This window comes from Onychomys torridus, chromosome 9 (assembly GCF_903995425.1).
Source record: "Onychomys torridus chromosome 9, mOncTor1.1, whole genome shotgun sequence".
Classification (NCBI taxonomy): Eukaryota; Metazoa; Chordata; class Mammalia; order Rodentia; family Cricetidae; genus Onychomys; species Onychomys torridus.
Window position 1 is genome coordinate 48210417 of NC_050451.1, and position 21086 is coordinate 48231502.

Genomic DNA, 21086 nt, shown 5'->3' on the forward strand with positions numbered 1-21086 from the left:
CTCAGGCGGGCCCCCACCCCCTGCATAAGCCTCTGGGCCTCTTAAGATTCCAGAGGCTCAGAGAGGCCACAGACAGCTCGCTACTCCCAGGTTTATATCTGAAACAGAGATAGTGTCCAGGATTCAGATAACGTTTACAAATAAACTTCCAGAACCGAACCTGCGGACATGGCTCGACTCTCGCTATCACCAGCACCAGCACCAGCACCAGCATTTCGTTCCCAACTACATATTCATAAAGAGAACATTTATTTTCTTCCCCTACTTTATAGAGAGTGGTATGAAATGTTGGAAAGGACTCTCTAAAAAGAAGGGTTTATACAAGTGTTAGCGATTATAATTACATTCACGGCGGCGCTGGGTTAAGTTCCTGGTTACATAAGCCTTTGGGTTCTTACTCTTACCGTCTCAGCTGGATGAAGTTAAGGACACAGAACTCAAATTTCAATCTTTCCCCCCCTTGTGTTCACTAAAAATAGACTTGAAAAGAGAAGTTAAAAGTGAGAGAAGGTAAACTTGAAGGTGACACCAAATATCAGTGTGGCCACAGACAGTTTTTTTGTTTTTTGTTTTTTAAATCACTGGTGCACAGATAATAGACATCCCCCAGCCTCTGGTACCTGGATAGGGCCTCTGACAAAATCTTGCCAACAGTTATGAATAGAAGTGAGAGATCCGTTCAGGAACAAACAGCCCTTCTGATTCTCTCGACTGGTGTGGAAAACTGAAGGTGAGCTCAGGGACTGTGTACCCAGGGGAGCCTGCGGTCCTGAAGCTGTTACTGTTGGCACCAGATGCATGCAAACGTGGGAATCACTGCCGTGAAGGGAGGTACTCACACTTGGAGATCTCTGTGTGGGAGAGCAAAGTACCCGGCCTTCCGTCCATTTCCCTTAGTTCATGTTGGCTAGTCACAAAAAAACCACAGTCCTCTCTAAGCACAAGAATGACTCTGAGAAGCTCTCCTTCTGGTAAACCCACTGGTAGCCATTTCAGCCAGTAACGGAGACAAAAACTTGTATGTTACCGTCTATCTGCCTAATGTGTGATCCTCACACAGATGAAAACAGGTGGATGATTTCACTGGCTGTGACCCTCCACCCTCAATCTTTCATAGACGGAGCCATCTCTTTGCCACCAAAAGAGTATGTGCCTGTTTCCTTGTTAAGGGCTATGAGCTCAGTCAGCTTGCCCTCTGTGAGTAACATACTAAGGCATATAATGAGAGAGTACATGGGAGCCAAGCCTGGTGGCCCAGGCTTGTAATTTCAGCTATTTGGGAGGCAGAGGAAAGATTGAATGTTCAAGGCAAAATAGAGTGAGTATAGAAACTAGAGCCACTCTGATCAAATTATCAAGATTCTACTTCTGAATTCACAATAAGTAAAAAGAGGGTTGGGGATGTAGTTCAGCAGTAGAGAACTTGCCTAACATGAGCAAGGCCCTGGGTTCACTGAGTACCATCCCAAACAAAAAGTACATAGTCTGTTCACTTGATAGACTAGAATGATCAAGACTTTTATGTTAAAACTTTCTTACAATGGAAATCATGAACCAGAGATGTACACAGGAAAACTCCATGGAGGACCCCATTAGAACTTGCAGGAGCAGAGGGTGAAACATGGGCTAGAACCTTCAAGGGTTCTCAGAGAAAGATGTGGTTAAGGTGCCCTCAACATGTTTAGGTTTGGGAAGTCTGAATAATGTCAGCAGATCTGTACCATAGGAGTGTTCCCCAGTGCCTGGAACACTGGCCCTACCTGAACTGAGGAGGAGGAGGAGTACAAGTACATTGAGTCTGATGAGGAGATGTCTGGAGGTCTGTCTAACAAGGGCTCATCACCAGCCACCCTCAGGGATTAACTTGCCCTGGAGGAACAGATTCTCCTGGATCAAGGCTTAAAGCCAGAGTGCCAAGAGCACAAGAACACACCCATGACCAGTGCACACCCCTGAACAGTGCATTCCTGAGATACTCCCTTGAACTTCTTTCCAAACTACAAGAACAGACTCTTGGAATTCTGACTTACACTCTTTTTTTCACTGACATGTATATATGCCTCTTTCTGGTCTATTGCTACATTCTTAGAGTGTCCTTGTGGTCTGGAAGGTTAGTTTCCTTGGAACATATTCTATCTGACCTGGGCCTCCCTCTTCAAGCCTTTCCTGGCTGTGAGTTCCAGGAGAGACAGGGTCACATGTTATGTGCATCTCTAGTACTTAGGAGTCCCTTGGCCTAGAGAATGAGCCCATTCCTGTTTTGCCTCATAATGGAGTGCAATTGAATTTAGGAGCTCACAGAATGCTGGCAGACTTGCCTAAACCCAGCTCAGTGTGAAACAAGTCTTTCTGGCCTACAGGATGCACACTGGAGTTCACAGTAACAGTGGCAGTCATAACTATTATGGGCTAGCGTGGTCAACAGTGTCATTTCATAGCATCTGGGACAGGCCCGATCTCAGTTGAGGAGGTACATAACTGTCTTCTCTGATGTTGAAAAGTGCTGTTTCTTCATCAATGTCAATTTTTAAGTATCTACATGCTACAGTTTCTTCTTAAAAGTGAGTGATTATTTCCATTGTGGACTCTGGGAAACTGAGGTCAGTACTGGAGTAGTTCTCTGTTGCTGTGATAAAACATCACAACCTATAGCAACCTGGGAGTGGGGTGGGGGAGGAAAGGGCTTACTGGTGTACAGGCTCTGATCACAGTCCATCATGAAGGGAAGTCAGGGCAGGAACTCAAGGCTTAAACCTGGGGTTTGGAACTGAAGAAGTGAGGGAATGCTGCTAACTGGCTTGATCTCAGGCTCACATTCCCAGCTCACATTCATAGCTCCCTTTATTATACCTCAGGACCACCTGCCCAGGGATGGTACTGCCCACAGTGGGCTGGGGGGCCTCCCATATCAATAATTAATCAAGAACTGCCCCCCCCCCATAGACTCCCCTACAGGATACCCTGATGGAGACATTTTCTCAGCTGATGTTCTCTCTTCCCAGATGACCCTAGCTTGTGTCAAGTTGAAAAACCAAACCAAACCACACCAAACTAAAAAACAAAAACAAAACCAAACAAACTAACCAGCACAGATATTGTATGGAAACTTTCTCTTCTGGGAAGTGTATCACTTCTTCTCATTTCTTCCTTTATAAATTTCATCAAGGAAAATCAGAAAAAATTTTTTTTCAAATGAAATTAATTTTATGTTCTTTGGCCAATAACCACATTCCACTTCAAGGAGGGCTGCTCAACTGTATAGACTAGAGATGCCAGGGGAAGCCAGAGAGCAGCCAACAAGGCCCTTGAGTTGTGGGACCTAAGACGGCGCCACCCATCATCTTAACCTACAGAAATGTTCAGATCAAAGGGTGGGGGCTTTAGGTAAATCACATTGGGAGCTTGATGGTGGGAGAGTTGAGAGAAATCTGATTTACTGATTTGCCCGAGAGGAAAAATTTATTTTGAAACTTGGAATGAGTGATCACAAGCTCCATCAACAAGACTGCTTTGAAAGTCTATCCAAAACCATGCAAAAATAAGCAAAGGAAAAATTCTTGGAAACACTCTAGAAAAATGAATGACCTGCCCACACCTTCCCAAGAATATTTCTTCCCTAGATCATATTGCCCTGACAAAAATGAATAGGGCTGACAGGCACCTGAGCCTTTGCCACCAGGGAGTGGTTGGGGGAGGATTTTAGAATGGAACTCACTGGTTTTGTGACATAATTCATGTGGTACCATATAAAGATGCAAAGCCACTTTAGAGACCTCAGTCCTGGTCAATCAAAGGTTCCTCAGGACTTTGAGCAGGGGTGAGGCTGAGGAATAGCTTCAGGAAGCAGCCAAGGAAGGAGGAAGGCAGGCCTGGAGACACCCTGAGCTGGATGGGGTCTTTAGCTTTGGAGAGCACCCAGGATTGTTGCAAATTGGTGCCATGTTCCTGAACTCTTGGAGATGGAGAGCTTGCATGTTTCTTATGTTTTAAAAGGTTTGTAATTATTATGATTACTACTATTATAATGATCTTAATCATGGATTTATTATTATTACAATTATTACTATTATTATCTTAATTGTATGTATGTTTCTTTCTGTATGGCTTTGTATAGGGGGGAGTGGGTGCCCAAGGAAAGTCAGTGGCATAAGATATTCTGAAACTGGAGTTACAGGTGGAGGGAGGGAGGAAGGAGGAAGAGAGGGAGGGAGGAAAGGAGAGAGGGAAGGAGGGAAGGAAAAATAGTTCACTTGTATTTAGGACATTAAATCCCTTTCTTTCTGGATTTTTACCATTGACATCCTACCAAATCTATCTATCCAAATAATATGAAACATACAGACACACATGTACACATACCACCACCACCACCAGCAGCAGCAATTCATGCCAAATCTCATGCCAAATCCTGTGTTTCTCTATAAAAGTCTTAATTAGTCATAAGCTAAGTGTTATGACACCATTCTCCCAGCTCCAATCCTTCAATAAGAAAATGTCTCCTTGCATGTTAGTGACCCGGGTTCCACTCCTGCTTTTTCATCTTACCACCGCATCCAGCCACCATCCTGCCCTTTATGCTACAGTCATCCTGTAGCCCAGCCTTCCACACAAAATGCTGGACACGTGCAGACACATTCTCATTTACAGGTATGTAAGGCTTGAGGAGGGGAGGAGGAGATGTCCAGTGATACTACAAAATACCACAGACTGTGACAATCAACAGAAAAATTATTCCTCACTGTCTAAGACCAAGGTGCTGGTAGCTGCTGAGGCTGGCAGGGGCTTCATTCCCCAGAGGGCTCTTCCTTTTGCATTTGCATGCACTGGAGGACACATTCCCCAGTCTCTTTCACAAGAATACAACACTCAACAAGGGCTCTATTCTCATGACCTTGCCACCCCATGGCCCCACCTCCTATATTATCTTGGGGGTAGAATTTCCATATAGGGATTTCAGGGAACTACAAACAGCCCATTTTCCCATCTTCTGCCATTCCTGAATGACTGAATCCTGCTCAGATCCACAGCTGAACCTAAGCATGGCCTCCTTTAAAGGTAGTAATAACCCAAATGAAATGTATTCCTAAGCTCTGTGTTCAGTCATTCTCTGTCTGCCCTTTACTCCAGATAGTTATTTTCTGCCTTGTATTAGAATTTTCCATGTTTGAATCTAACTCCCTCACTAGAGCATAAACTCTTAAAAGGAAAGACACCCAGCCTACATTTGCACATTTGCCTTTCCTTTGTAGAATTACATTTATTATTCATTTTGTGTGCACGTGGAATGTGCGCCACAGCTTGTGGAAGTCAAAGGAAAAACTGTGGGAGTCAGTTTCATCCTCTGAAATGGGGTTTCAGGGGACTGAACTCAGGTCATTCAGCTTGGTGGCAACCACCTTCACCTGCTGGGCCATCTTGTTGGCCCCTGAACTTTCAATTCAGCATTGTTCCTGGGTCGTGAAAACATGAATGCATACAGTCTGTGGTATTAATAATTCCTGCCTCTAACTAAGTGAGAAGCTTTACAAATTAGTTCAAAAATAGTCATTTACTTTGTTAGAGAAATCAGGTCAAGAAGAACAAAAATGGTCCCTATGCTGACATACCTAGCATCTGTCATTGAGTTCCCTCTGACACTTTGACTTTATGGGCTATCTGGAACTCTGCTGGAAGAAAACTCTTTTGCTAAAAGTATATCAGGTGACATTGATGATCCCAAATATCCTCTTGTTTGCTTGCTGGGCAAGGGACAGAACCAGGAGGAATAGACAAGGGAGGCAGAAGCCAACTTGAAATTCACTTGGTGACTTCTGCTAGAAGTGCATACATGCTAACTTTCAATCATAGACCACATTTGGGGAGTGATGGAATCCAGGCAGACTGTAGCAATGCCCACCACCATCTGCAGGCCACAAGCTCAAGCATTAGCCAGCCACCCTACAGCGCAACACATGGCCACCCAAGACTGTGCAAGCTGGAAGGCAAACTCTTGTAGGGCTGTCTCTGCATGAGCACAGCCTGACTTACAAACACCAGCTGCCAAGTGGCTGTGGATATTACTCTGTATGCTGAAAATACGTTGCTCTGATTGTTTGATAAATAAAGCTGTTTGGCCAATGGTGAGGAAGAATAGGGTTAGGCGGGACATTCTAACTCGAGAAGAGGAAGGAGAAAGGAGATGCTGCCAGCCACTGCCATGAGAAGCAAGATGTAAAGATACCAGTGAGCCACGAGCCACGTGGCAAAGTACAGATTTATAGAAATGGGTTAATTTAAGATGTAAGATCTAGCTAACAAGAAGCCTGAGCCATTAGTCCATACAGTTTTAATTAATATACGCCTCTGTGTGTTTATTTGGGTCTGAGCTGCTGCGGGCCCAGGCAGGACTAGAGAAAACTCCAGCCACAGCTAAGCTCTTATGCTCCCAAGTGTGCCATTCTTGTCACTGGCCCATCCTGCAATTGAGAGAGAGCCAGGCAAATATCATGACAGCCTGTCCTAATAATGCAGCTAAAAACTAGGCCTTAATTCCTGCCTCTTGAAACTGAACAGAGAGTTTCTGAGGAAACCACAATCAATCTTCAGTGCCTCTGACAGCAGGGACAAGGGAGATAGCTGGACCACTAATCCAGCCCCCACAAGTCAGAGTGTACTAGGTCAGCCATCCTCTACAGTCAACATCTCATAGTAATAACCAAATAAGGACAAAGCCTGGGACTTGACCAGGCCGGCCCCCAAATGGAAAAGCAGTAGCCTTAATCATTCCTTGACTAGCCCTAGCCAATTAGAATGCACTAATATGATTGCCACTTGATTAAGCCAATCACATCTGAGATGACCTAGGAACTCCCCTTAGTTGTGCTTAAAAGGAGCCCACACATCCCTGTAGGGGTTGTTGCCATTTTGCCTTTGTGTAGGATGGACGGCCCCAGCATGCTGGTATAATAAACACTCTAGCTGATTGTTTACATGGATGGTGGTCTTTTCTCCAGGACCCTAACACAATGAGGATGGCTGTTCCTGTCCCCAACATACCACAGCTTCAAAAACAGAACCACAGCCCGGGCTATTCTATTCATAAACTCTTACTTAAAGAACCATCAAAAACTGAATCTACTGCAAATAAAGATGAAGTGAAAAGGGCTTTATTTTTCAAAGGAAATTATTTTGCTAGAATGTTCTTTTTGTGGGGGTGGGGTGGGGGAATCTAGCAGCAGACAAATTCATTTTCTGATCTAAATATTTAAGAGCCTTCTAAAGAAAAGAAGCTATGATGTGCCCGAAAGACAAGCACACAGAACATAAAGAGCTGTCTGTACATCTTTGGAGGATGAGAAACAGGCTAGAGAGCACCGGTGTGGTGAGTCATTCCTGTGTGGAACATGGAGCACACTGACAGGAACAGCTTGCAAACTTTATACTCCTAGGTCCTTCATAAAATCCAGGGCCCTAGCTAGCCAACATCAGCAATTTCTTTTTCCCAGGGAGCTTATAATTATTTGAGAGGGATGGCATTTTTATGGTATGTTTCATCAAGAAGTGTGAACTAACACAGCTATCTATCCCTGTACAGAGGTACTAAAGCCAACCTGGAGAATCAGCTATGACTTCAGAGGTGTTGTGTCAAGGAGAATGCTCTTAGAAAACATGGGGTGGGATTAAATTTACAAGACCTAAGTGACTGTGCATACAGATACCAGGGAATTCAAGCAGAACACTTAAGTAAGTAACAAAGGATGTAAAATTAATGGGGAAAAGACATAAATGTTCCCTCAAGGTCAGAGACTCAGTTATTACAAGCTGAGTACGGAGTTTCTAGTATTTATATAGTAATTTACAAGAAAATGCCAGAACTGTCAGGACTGGCATGCTATAGACTTGGAACCAGCTCCTGCTGGGTAGCTGGTTTGTGTTCCCTATCTTTAATCTCACAAAGTGCACACCCGGAGAAAACAGCACACACACTGGCCTCACAGTTCCTTGCTGGTGGTTGAAATCATGAAAAAAGCATCACCTACCGTGTTCCAGCACTTTCATGGGAAGCCAGAAGAGGATGAGGGAGTGGACCAAGGCATTGATGCAGTGACCCCAAAAAACCTGCAGGAAGACAAACCAGGGCATCACAGTATTCAAGACTAGAATCTCTGTGTGTAAGTTGCAACGGATGAGACATTGTGAAGGATCCTGGTCACTTCTGCAGGGGGCATTGTTCGTCTCAAATTTAAAAGAAATACTGAGAGAAAACCCAAAGCAAACCAAAACTGTTTCCTCCTATTTACAGGCAGATGGCAGGATCATCTCCAGATTATTATTCCAGTACAAAACCTGCATGGAGACGGCACAATCCAGCTCAGAACTGAAAACTGAGCTTCAGTGTGTGAGTATCCCCGTCGTAAGAGGACACTTCACAACCACTCAGAAAAGGGGGCATAGGTTAAAACTGGATAGTGAAAAAGCTAAAATGGTGTTCATTTTGAAAACACTAAAATCCACTTTGAACGCCAAGCACATGTAGAAGTTAGAACTGGCCGTGCATGCCTATAAACCTGGCACTGGGAGGTAGGAAGAGACGGGCAGATGAGAGTTCTCTAGGCAGGAGGCCTACCCAAAAGACCCTGTCTCAAAAAATAAGGTGGAGAATGACAGATGGAGATACCCAACATTTTCCTCTAGTCTCTGCATGCACCTGCATCTGTGTGCCCGCCCCCATGTGTGTGCACGCATATACCTCACACACAAAGTTAAAGCCAGTAAATAAGCTTGTAGCCAGCCTAATCAGGGCTTCATGAAAATAAATGGCTGATTTTAATGGAGAGGGGCATGAGATGGTGCTGCCCATAGAATACCAGAGCTGTGAAGAGAAGGAAGGAGACCCTGACTGGACCTGAGGGAACTGTCTCTGGATCACAGGGCCGGGTATGAGGGGGCTATGTTAATGCCCTATGTCAAACACCATTGATCTCCCGGAAGAGTAATCAGAGATGAAAGAGAAGCAGGACTGTGCCTTTAGTACGTGAGAGCTGTTTCATCACATCACTTACCTTAGTGTTGAAGCCTTCTGCATTCTGGGTGATTTTGTAGAGCTGTGGAAACCTCAGCATGCTCTCCTGAGTGCAAGACCTCTCAAAGATTCCCAGAGTGAAGGGTGGCAACGCGGTGAAGATCTGTGTGGAGACGATAAGGCATTAAACATATCCCGTCGGCTTCACCCTGAGCCAGGGTTTCGGCTCTGTGAATGATGACTTCTAGTCAAGTCCAAACCCGAGACTCCATGATTCACAACTCCCCACACATCCTCCAAACAGAACAAAAGAAAAAAAAAATCACCATTTTCTTTTTACTGTTAATCCATGTAAATGAATCCATGGAACGCTAAAAACATACAGTCCTGACGAGCTAAGAACTCAGTGGTGAACCTTCCCGTGTAGAACCAACAGCAATGGTGCTCACACTATGGTCAGTTCTAGGAAGTGGCTCACACTACAGTAAGCTCCAGGAAGCAGCATGTTTTCTGTCAGTGCTGGTTGCGTGAGTTACAGCTTTCCCTCCCAATTCTCTCCCCACAGTTTAGGAGGCACAGGTACTTCATTTATTCACTCAACAGTCACTGTGAATGAGAAGGGGGCAGACAATGTGTAGGGCACTGAGAATTCAGACATTTCTTCAGAGAGGAAGAGAGGCCAGGAAGTTTCTAAGACCCTGTGTCTCCTGCAGAGGAGGTGACTCATGACAACAGGGTGGCGGTGATACAACGTGTGAAGCATGGGGGTTCAGTGCGGCTGCTCAGCCAGAACGTTATGGCGCCGTTGTAAAGAAAGGACTCAGCGCGCTTGAACTCGCAAGGCATGGGACCTGCAGGGTTTGGCAAGCTGATGCTGAAAGTGGATGCTGGTGCCTCCTTTGAGAAGAACACCCTTCTAAAACTCTCAGGCATTGACATGTTTTGGGGAAACCTGTAGCATTCGAAGAATGTGGCTGGCTGAGGACACAGGACAAAGATGAAAAAAGACCAGAGAAACACCGGGACACTAAGTCTTGGGGAGATAGAGCCTCTGAGGTACCAGCTTTCACAGGTACTCTTCAGGAGTCCGAGGTGACCATGTTTCTGTGTTGCAAAATAAAGCCAGATGCTGAAGATGGGTTTGGAAGGAATGTGCCATTTCAGTCTGGGGCATGTGGGTCTCTCTCACTTGGCTCTGGCAAGTTCAAAGAGACTGGCTCATAACTTATCATCTGTTTTGATGGAATCTATACCCACAAACTTAGCCAGCTCAGCAGCCACGGAATCCAAAAAGCCTCTCCAAGAGAAACTCAAGCGCACATCAGCTCCCTGGAGACTGAGAATCTGACCAGCGAAGCACACCTTTCCCAAGACTGCTGGGGTCAGACAGGTGAGCGAGGCCAGTGACTCTCCTGAGCTCGATGGCTCTGGCCCGGGGCTGATGGAAAGAAAGTAGCCCAGAGATTTCAACAGGCTACAAGGAGACTAAGCACTGTTGCTGTCCTCTGCATCAACAGAAGCTGCGTGTTTCATGGCCAGCAGAAGGCATGGCCAAGAACGGTCTCAGCAGCTCTGCATATATTTTGGGTTCATCTTTCACCTGCCATTGTTCCGCATGAGCACACACGCCATGCATATGCCAGCACAAACTGTGCTTGCTTTTTTCTTTTTCTCTTTTATTTGGGTCTCTTCTCAATCCACACTGAGCCCTCTCCATCCCTCATTACTGGCAGATAGCCCAGCAAGCGCTACCATATTTTTATCCTGTTTGAAGCATACTGCACTCACCAATGCAGCCTGGTTGGGGACACTTTTTTTTTTTTTTTTTTAACAAAATGGAGACATCACACACATTTATCTTCATCATAATCTTCCTGTTAAACAGTACATCACAGAAAGCAATTCAAGACCCTTGGATTTAACACTAATGCAGTCTGTTTAGTGCTCTGTGGTGTTTACATAATAATTCACAGTAGTGGTGTGCCATAATTTGAGTTATTAATCCATCGGCAGGCATTCATTTTGATTCCAGCTTTTTTTTTTTTTTTCGTTACCACAGACATGTGACACACATTTATTATATGGTCCCATCTATGCTTTGCTTTTATTCCATGGGAGGAAGAGCTGCTAGGTAGAGAAGGAAACATGTAGTTTTAATTTTATAAGATGTTGCCTGCTTGTATTTTAAAGAGTTCCAACCTTTTATGTCTCCCTTTGCACAGAACAAGAGTGACCTTTCACCAGCTTCCCTATGGGCAGGGGTTACACTCTACATTTATTATTCTCTTGTCTGAAAAAGTCAAGATATTAACTCTTACTTTAAAATTTTTACATTTCCCTGTCTACTAGTGAGTCTGCATGTGTTGACCATCTGGGCCTGCCACTTTCAGCAACATTTAGCTAGGTCCTTTCTCTCTCTCCATCCATGGTTATCTGAATCAGAGAGTCCTACAAGTCCCCAGCTGGGTCTTCAAGTTGTGTTCATTGTTTATAGGCTTCTTTTCTTCCCAAAATGCTTCTTTGGAAACCTAAAAGCTTTGAAGTTTTAAGTGGTCAAAAAAGAGCTTTTGGAGTGTTCACTTATGGACAGTTTTCTCACCCTGGAGTTTATGTGTAGTTTTTAGGAGTATGCTAGGGGAGTCTAATGGTTTTATTTTTCCCACTTAAGTCTTTAATATATTTGGAATTTATTTTTCTATGAGGTATAAGCTCAGAATTCATTTTTTCCCAGATAATGAGCCAGATGTAAAAACACAATTAATTGACACTTTCCCACAAAGTTGAAAAAAAAATCACCATTAAGGTTTAATAGACTCTGATGTTTTGTTGTTCTAGACTCTGGAAGTGGAACCCAATTCTAGGATCTCCGACTCTGAGTCAGTCAGGAGCATACAGCTCTTACTGGTGCTTTTGGGCTAGTCTGACAGTTTAGACCACAGTCTTTTCTGAACGTGTGTTGCGTACCTATGTTCAAGTCCTCTTCCTTTTCACTTACACTTTCTATAGTGTTACCCAGCTTCTCTTGTACCCCCCAGACCTGTTCACATCATGCAAATGTACACATTAGCTTATGGACTGAGGCCTTTGGAATGACTTTTGAGTCTTCCTGTGTAAGAAGACAATACACATTCTATTTACACTCTGGTTTTAAGTCTTTATTTCTTTGTCCTTTTCAGTGGTCCTGGGGACAGTGCACAGTAGGCATGGACTCTACCACTGAGCTATAATCCAGCCCTACTTTTACTTTACTGTTGAATTCTGACAGGTCTTACCAAGTGGCCTGGGCCAGCCTTGAACTCACTCCACAGTCCAGTGTGAAGTCTAAGATTCTCTGGTCTCAGCCTTCAAAATGCCAGGATTACAGGAGGTGCTTGCTCTTAGGCCCAGGTGACTTAACCTTTCATTAAGACAGCGGGCCATTTCATATGGATACCATCAAATTGCAACTATGTAATTTATAATTTTAAAATACATGAGGGACAGAATCATACTGTGCTAACTGGCTGGTCCCCAAATCTTGAGGACAAATGATTCTCCCTGCCTCAGTCTCTCAAGTAGCTGGGACTCAGGCATGTGCTGCTCTGGCAGCAATGTATACGTTTAGTTGTTTTCTGAAAGGAGTTCTTAGTATTTTTGTAGTTTTAGGAGCCCATTGGAATAGAAATAGACTTAGATTTAGCATTTAGAAATAGCCTACAGACTTAGAAATAGAATTACTGATTACTAGAATGGAAAAATGAGTCTTATCTGGCTCTTTTGGAATTCTTTCATATTTCTAGTATTTTTTTGTTGGTTTCTTCTGGGTTTTCAGGATAAATAATCATGTATGACCATATTTATTCAAGCATTGTTTCATTTGCATGAGTATTTGTACAAGCATTAAAGCTGCCCATGATTTCCCCAATATTTGTTAACAGCTGTTTAACTTTTTTGGTAGTTGCCCAAACCTCTAGGATGATGCTGAACTCCACAGTGATGATGGCCGGTCCTCCTGCAATGATAGCTGGTCCACCAACCTGGAGTTTGCCGTGGATGGCCGCGTGTGCAGCTTTGCAAGCAGTTCGAAACCCGGCCGATTGGCTTCTTTGCATGTATATTCTTTTCTTGCCAAGTCTTATTTTGGGAATGCCAGCTGAACTGCTTCAAACATGTGTGTGCACTGACTGATGGGAGCACGTTTCTATTCACTTTATTGACATCGTTTGGTTGATTTGCTTTTCATATGAAGCTCTTATGTTCGGAACATCAGCCCTGCTCTGTCAAATACTTCGCTCTTTCAACACAGAGCTAAGCTTTCTTGGTCGATGTTTTATTTAAATGTCTGTAACTGCAAGTGATGCCTACTCATGGTTTTCTTCTTTAAGTTATGCTGGCTTAATAACAGGGTTAATTTTCTGATTAATTTACATAATAGAGTTATCTCCTCACTGAAAATGATATAATGTTTAGCTGAATCGACCTAACCCAGGAAGCTTTTCTCCCTGGTGGCCTTTAAAATTTCTGTCCCCCCCTCAAACTTAACTGATATGGAAGTTAAACTATCGTTCTGGGACAGTTGTTCATGCTCAGGGGCTATGACCAGTGGAGACACCTAAGAGCTCAGCTGGACAATGTCCAACACAAACTATGGCTTTCCTACACACACCTATTCTAAAATTTAAGTTTTAACCTAGGAACAGTTAGGGTTAACAGTGAGAACTATTAATAAAAGAGATGTCATAATAGTATGCTACTATGAAAATAGTTAAAACAAGATTTTTTTCCTGGCATTTTACTTAAAACTTTTTGTGAGATTATAATTACATCATTTCCCTATTCTCTTCCACCCCCCAACCTCCCAATTACCCCCACCCCCGCCTTGCTCTCTTTTAGATTCATGGACTCTTTTATCATTAATTGTTGTTGTTGTTGTTGTGGTGTATGTGTGTGTGTGTGTGTGTGTGTGTGTGTGTGTGTGTGTATTGTGAAATACAACCAGTGTAGTCTGCAGAATGTTACTTGTATGCATATGTTTTCAGGCTGACCATCTGGTATCAGATATCCAATTGGTGTGCTCTTCCCTGGGTAAGACTATTTCTCCTGCTCTCTGTGTTCCCTAGCTGCCTAGTTCTTGGGGTACGGTTGAGGCCTCAAGAGCTGCAGCAGTGACACACATACCTTGACAGTAACTCGCTGATTGGACTTGAGGTCCACTCAACAAGATGGACATCATGCCTGGTACTGGAAACTTAGCCAACTACCCAGGGACAGTGAAGTTACAGATCTTGGAGGAGAACCTACAACTGCCACTTTACTAAACCAGCACAATCCTTAACTCCATTCTAACTCTTTGTCCTCAGACCACAGGTGAGTAGAGTTCTCACCTCCCATCGAGGAAACTTCTTTTTGTAACAGATGGAGAGCATTCCAGTGAACAACAACCAATCACAAGGCATAGCTGTGGAGGCCAGTCCCAATGACTACAAAACACTCCTGCCCCCGAAACTCGGGGAACATTAACGAAGGGGGGCAGAAAGACTGTAAGAGACAGAGGATGAGGGGGGTTTCTGTCTGATGGAGCCCCAGCACCACGGGGATCTTACTTCTAAGAGTCTCAGTCTGCGGTTGACTGAAGCCCTAGAGGGCAATCACAGGTAGGCAACTAATGGGAAGAGAATCTAATGGGACATCATCAGCTCAGTAGTTAGAGCCACGCAGAAACCAAGTCTGTTTCATTCTGTCTAAGAAGGCTGTGGGAAAACTGAGAAACAACCATCTATGTTAGCTGCCCGGGGAATCAAACTTAAAAAAAAAAAAACATCACTAGAGGAGAAAAAGCAGGAGGGAAATGCTGCAAACGCTTCCCATCTCTCAGGTGGCCCCCTGTAAGAGGTCTCTGACTGTGACTGCCACCAACTGTACAACAGGACATTGCTGGGACCATAACTGCAGACTAAGTATGGAGGCCGGAACAGCAGTGTGTCGGGCTTTTCGGATTTGATCACTACACTGCAGTTACACACACAGTCTTAGCAACTCTACACTGAAGGGTGATGGGCACTCAGTTGGTTCAGAATAGGTGTGTGTGTGCACGTGTGTTCACATGCGTGCATGCACAGATGCATGCACACCTGCGTAGGTGGGCACACGCATGAAGAGAGATAGCACATGGGGGTAAAGTGCTAAAAATCGACTAACCCAAGTCAAGAACAGCTAGGAGTTCTTTGTGCCTTTTTAAAAAAGTCATTTTAATTTCAAATTTTTTTTTCATATTCCTCACCAAAACAATTGCCATGGGAGAAATCTGCTATGATTTGGACATGATCTAAGTGTGTTTCCCAGAGAGGTCATGGCAGGAGGCTTGGTCTTCAGTGTAGGGTTGCTGGGGTGGTGGGACCTTTAAGAGGTGAGACCTAGTGCCAGGGGACCAGGTGAGGGGTTCACCAGGGCTGAACAGACATGGCTTCAGCTTCCTAGACTGGGACCAGCTAAGCCTGTTTTCTCTATAAAGTATTCAGTCTTGGGTACTTTCTCATGATACCCACAAACAAATGAAGATACTTTCATGTTTCAAGCTTCTAGTGTGAGAGATTCCTGGACTGCTGGTCTGGTGTAAGTAGAAACATCATTTTGACCAGCACCCCAGCACCTCCAGTATCCCAGCACCTCCAGTACCCCAGCACCCTAGCATGCCCAGCACCCCCAGCACCCTAGCATCCCCCAGCACCTCCAGCACCCTAGCATCCCCCAGCACCTCCAGCACCCTAGCATGCCCAGCACCCCCAGTACCCTAGCATCCCCCAGCACCTCCAGCACCCTAGCATCCCCCAGCACCTCCAGTACCCTAGCATCCCCCAGCACCTCCAGTACCCTAGTATCCCCCAGCACCTCCAGTATCCCAGCACCTCCAGTACCCCAGCACCCTAGCATGCCCAGCACTCCCAGCACCCTAGCATGCCCAGCACTCCCAGCACCCTAGCATGCCCAGCACTCCCAGCACCCTAGCATGCCCAGCACCCTAGCATCGCCCAGCACCCCCAGCACCCTAGCATCCCCCAGCACCTCCAATACCCTAGTATCCCCCAGCACCTCCAGTATCCCAGCACCTCCAGTACCCCAGCACCCTAGCATCCCCCAGTACCTCCAGTACCCCCAGCACCTCGGGAAACCCAGCACCCTAGCATGCCCAGCACTCCCAGCACCCTAGCATGCCCAGCACCCCCAGCACCTCCATCACACCCTAGCATTTCTATCATGCCCTGGCATCCACTTCAATACCTACTCTATGGACTCTGGTAACCTACTGTCATTTCATCTCAGAATTGACTTGTCTGCGACAGAGTCCTTTTCTCTATTGATTGGTGGGCACTGTGTACACAAAACATATTCCCGACCCTACACATTGAAGTCAAGGTGGTTCTTAACCCTTCATAGGCACAACACTCCCTGGGAGCTGCTGTGGATATCTCTCTGTGTAAATAAAGTGCTGATTGGCCAGTAGCCAGGCAGGAAGGATAGGGTAGGCAGGACAAGGAAGAGGAAAAGGCGGGGAACAGGAAGGCTGGGAGGGGACACTGCCAGCTGCTGCCATGAGAAGCAACATGTAAAGATACTGGTAAGCTCAAGCCATGTGGCAAAGTATAAACTAACAGAAATGGGCTAAATATAAGAGTAAGAGCTAGACAATGGTAGGCCTGAGCTAATGGCCAAGCAGTTTAAATAATATAAGTGTCTGTATGATTATTTTATACGTGGGTTGTAGGACCACGGGGGCTTGGTGGAACCTGGAGAGAAGCTCTCCAACTACAGGGAGCATTCTTTTAAAAGGATGTGTATTTCTGAGGCACTCTCTACTGAGTGACTGAGGGGCTCAGGAATCTGTATTTTTTAAAACAAACCCTTGCCGGGCGGTGGTGGTACACACCTGTAATCCCAGCAGCACTCGGGAGGCAGAGGCAGGTGGATCTCTGTGAGTTCGAGGCAAGCCTGGTCTACAAAGGAGTTCCAGGACGGGCTCCAAAGCTACAGAGAAACCCTGTCTCAAAAAAAAAAAAAAAAAAACCCCAAAAGTAAATAAATAAATTAATTAATTTAAAAAAACTTTGTTTTTCTTTCTTGTGAGTGGACTATATTTTGACCAACATTGTCTTTCAGCCTCCTTCTGCTCAGGCATCCTCTAAAATTTCTTTGGTTTAATATGAATTTACCAAAGCTAACCAGAGCTAAGGAAATCATCCTGCCCTCACAGGTTGGGCATGAAAATAGGGCTAATCCCTTCTCATTGCATAGGGTGACATGCTTCCTAAGCTGTCCTTAGCTCAAAAACATAGCCTCCAAGGGATCAGCTTCATGTTTGAGCTAGGTGTGTGGCATGGCTTTCTATATGGCTTTTCTTGCCATCTCTACCCTCTATCTATCTATTATCTATCTGTCTAGTCTCTTGTCAGTACACAGAAGCGAGGCCCTTGAGCCATGGTTGTGGGGAAGGTGGTTTTAGACTTAATGTAACCCTTCTCTCTCTACTGCTCACCTTTCAGTGGATCTACACAAGGATGTAGTGCACTTTGCAGCAGGTAATATGGTCAACGAACTGACCATCACAGCTCAAATCAAAAGCTGCACCCAGCCTTGCCAGTGTCTGAGCCCACACACTTGATCCTTTTCACCTACAAGTCACATAGGCCTAGGTCACACTGTGTGTTCAGCATTTTATAGCCAACAGGGTAGCTGTTGAGAGAAAGGCGGGCTGGAGGATGTGACTAAACAGTTACCTGTGCACACAGTACCATACTCCCTCCCTTCCATCTACGCCTCCCCAGGGCAGCTACTTCAGAGGTGGAACTCTGTGCAAGAAGATAGGATTGGTTCACCAAGCAGTAGAAGAGAGCAACCCAAGGCATTTAGTCACACCTGCCCCTTAGTTCTTTCTGCCAGAGAAACAAAAACCAAGAAAACTAGGCATTTTAGCTTATAATTTATACTTAGTTTTGGCTTTTGTATTTATCTAATCCATTAAGTAACAAAAAAAAAAATCCCAACCCCCTTAAAACAAATAAACAAATAAAAAACAAAGATACCACTGAGTGTTCTTATAGGAGCTGGAACTCAGAACTCATAGACATCCTTCTAAGAAAGGCAAAAAGCTCACTAGGTCATATGTCCTTTGTTCATATCTATGTTTAAGAATTCAGAAGTAAAGTTGTATGATGGAGTGAGTTTAGAGGCAGGACAGAAATTTTCACTTGAAAATGTTGCAGAGGCATTTAGCAAGGGGGTAAGCCAGGGGTCTATTACCAAGATATATGGGTTAATAATTTCATGGGGCTACTCAAGAATGATCTGCTATGATTGAAACCATGTGTGGAGAGTTTGGGCTTCTGCAGGATGTGTCACGGCGACAAAGGCCCTAAAGACAGATTTGTGCTGCCTGCGAAGGACACAGATGATTGGCTTAGATACACTTCCCAGACATAAACAGTCAAGGAATGCCCTGAAGTTCTGCATGCTATCAGATAGAAAGGGGAATGCTTACCACATTGTACAAGCCGATGCACCAGCGCTCAAATAAAATCTGCCCAGAAAATCCATTAACAAAGGCGAACCAAAGCTGAAAGAGAACAAAGTTCGTCAAGTTTTATATCAATATTGACCTAAATGTTTCCACTCACTGGAGAAGGAGCAGGGAATGTGGACCACCAGCTGGACACAGCTGTCTCCTGAGAAAGTCTGTGTGCCAGGATTAGGGCAATTATCCTTTCGAGGAATATAAGTTCCCAATATCATAAATATCAATATCTTAAAGAAAATTTACATTAAGGATGCACCAACTTTGGGACGTTACTTATGCCATGTTTACAGGAAAATGAACTGATATCAAATATGTTTTTTGAGTCAACACTTTTCTGGTTGACTGAAAGTGTCTGAACTTCATGCATTTTCTCCTATAAAATTTATTTGATAAATATGATTTTTCTTAGTAGGATTTTATCAAATAGCTAAAGATCATAACTAATTAAATACCAAGAAACACTTCTATTGGCCATATGTGTTTTCAGTTGACAAAATAGACAAAATAGTAACTTCTTTGATTGACTGTCCGCCACCTTGCGGTCAATAAACAATGTTAAGAAACAAGCACACTTAAATCATCTTTGATGGTAACATGGATATATTAGTGAATAAAATACTGAATTATCATTCATGAGCAGCTATGGAGCAAAGTGCTATATACTAGACAGCAGATTAATATCTAAAATATATAAAGCTCTTAAAAAATAAATACTAAATAAACAAATGCTTCAATCATTGAATGAGAAAAGGAATTAATTGGACAGATCATTCTCAGAAGATGATGTAAAATGGCCAGTAAACACATGAGAAAAACAGTCAGCAACCTTAGCCATCAGGGATATGCAAATTAAACTACAATTCATCTCAATCTTAATGACATCATCAAGAAAACAAATGGCAATTGTGGTGGTTTGAATAAGAATGCCCCCCAAAGGCTCATCGATTTGAATGCCTGGTTAGCACGGAGTGCCACTATTTAAAAGGATTTAGGGCTGTGGTGCCATGAAATAATCCTTTTGTACACTGTAAAGATTTGTCACTTGGATTGGTTTAATAAAAAGCTGATTGGCTGACAGCCAGGCAGGAAGTACAGGCTGGGCAATCAAACTGAGGATGCTGGGTATGAAGAAGGGCAGAATCAGGTGAGTTGCCAGCAGATGCAGAGCAGCAAGATGGGCATGCCGTACTGAGAAAAGGTACCAAGTCATGTGCAGGGGTAGATCAGAAATATGGGTTAATTTAAAGTGTAAGCGCTGGCTAGTAATAAGCCTGAGCTATTGGCTGAGCATTTATTAAGCTTTTGTGTGGTTATTTGGGCACACTGCTGGGACAAAAAAAACCTCTGCCTACAAATGGCATTCCAACATGGGGCCAGAATTCCCATGTGAAGCCTGAGAGAGCTTCAGAAAGGGTTCTAGACACAGAAACAAAGCCAAGAGTGGCTTCCTAGTCTTATGTCTCTCATGTAGTACAGGGACACTCTTGGCCATTGCCTGCAGGCTTAAACTGTGGCAGGTTCCTATAGTCTTTCATGCCAGCTGCAGTACAGAGAAGCAGCTCCCAGTTCAAAGGCTCATGTGATCGGAAAAAGGATAGAGATCCATAGTGAAAAACGATTCAGATTAAAAAAAAAAAAAAGGCTCTGAAACAGTGTGCTTATATACATAGGCTTGGGAGAGAGAAGAGAAAGAGTATATACAGTCTTAGATTAAAAACATAGTTTTAAAATAATAAAGTCCTTTAAAAAGGATTAGGATGATAAAAAATATAATAAGCCACATAAATATGGAAAATACACAAAGGTCTGGATCCTGTATGTTATTGTGTTGTCTTCAGATTTTTTGGCTGCTAATGAGCAAATGATAACTGCTAAGAGACATTGATTATGAAAGCTGCTAGATTAAACAAACCTATATATTTAAAAAATATCTTCAAAATTTAAGTCAGAAGGTGTGTTGTTTTAGGGGAGAGGTTGTGCTTTTATTTCCACAGGAAATGAGAAGCTGTGGATTCATTCTGGGTTAAAAAAGTCAGGTTTGATGAGGGACGACCCCCCCCCCCCGAAATCCTGACTACAGACATATACAAAAATATGTGATGTATATTTTACCTGCTCAAACGTGAAACAAAAAATCATCTTTAACTGACTTGAATATACCACATATTCCATAATTGTAATATATGTTACCTTTTAAAGTTTATGTATTTTCAGAGCAAGGGACCAGACACCAATGAAAATGGATGGCCCAGGTAATCCAGCATCCAGAACAGTTTCACAAACTACTCCAGCTAAGATCTAACAATTATACTGATTTTATCAAGGTTCCTCCAAAGATAACAGAGTCCACAAACAATAGGAAGTGGTCTAGAGAACAATGCCCACATTCACAAAAAATGGGTTATGGATGTTCATTATCATTTAAGGAGGGTTGGTTACAAGGTGTTATTGGTAATGGTCAGGAAAAAAGCTAAACAAAGGAGATTAGATTCAGTGATCTTGTTCTGAAAAGAAAAAGTGGGAGGGGTATAGAAATGA

At 43.8% G+C, this 21086-nt stretch overlaps 1 protein-coding gene across 3 annotated transcripts in view; it reads right to left on the reverse strand.

The window, feature by feature from the left end:
• The window catches only part of Atp8a2 (ATPase phospholipid transporting 8A2), a 574910-nt gene that overhangs the window by 169952 nt on the left and 383872 nt on the right, over nucleotides 1-21086 (reverse strand). For all 3 annotated transcript variants that reach the window (XM_036199222.1, XM_036199220.1, XM_036199221.1), the window contains exons 28-30: nucleotides 18513-18587; nucleotides 9042-9164; nucleotides 8019-8097 (exon numbers count right to left, since the gene is read on the reverse strand). In XM_036199222.1, the coding sequence (XP_036055115.1) occupies nucleotides 8019-8097; nucleotides 9042-9164; nucleotides 18513-18587 (277 nt within the window). The remainder of the gene's footprint in view (nucleotides 1-8018; nucleotides 8098-9041; nucleotides 9165-18512; nucleotides 18588-21086) is intronic.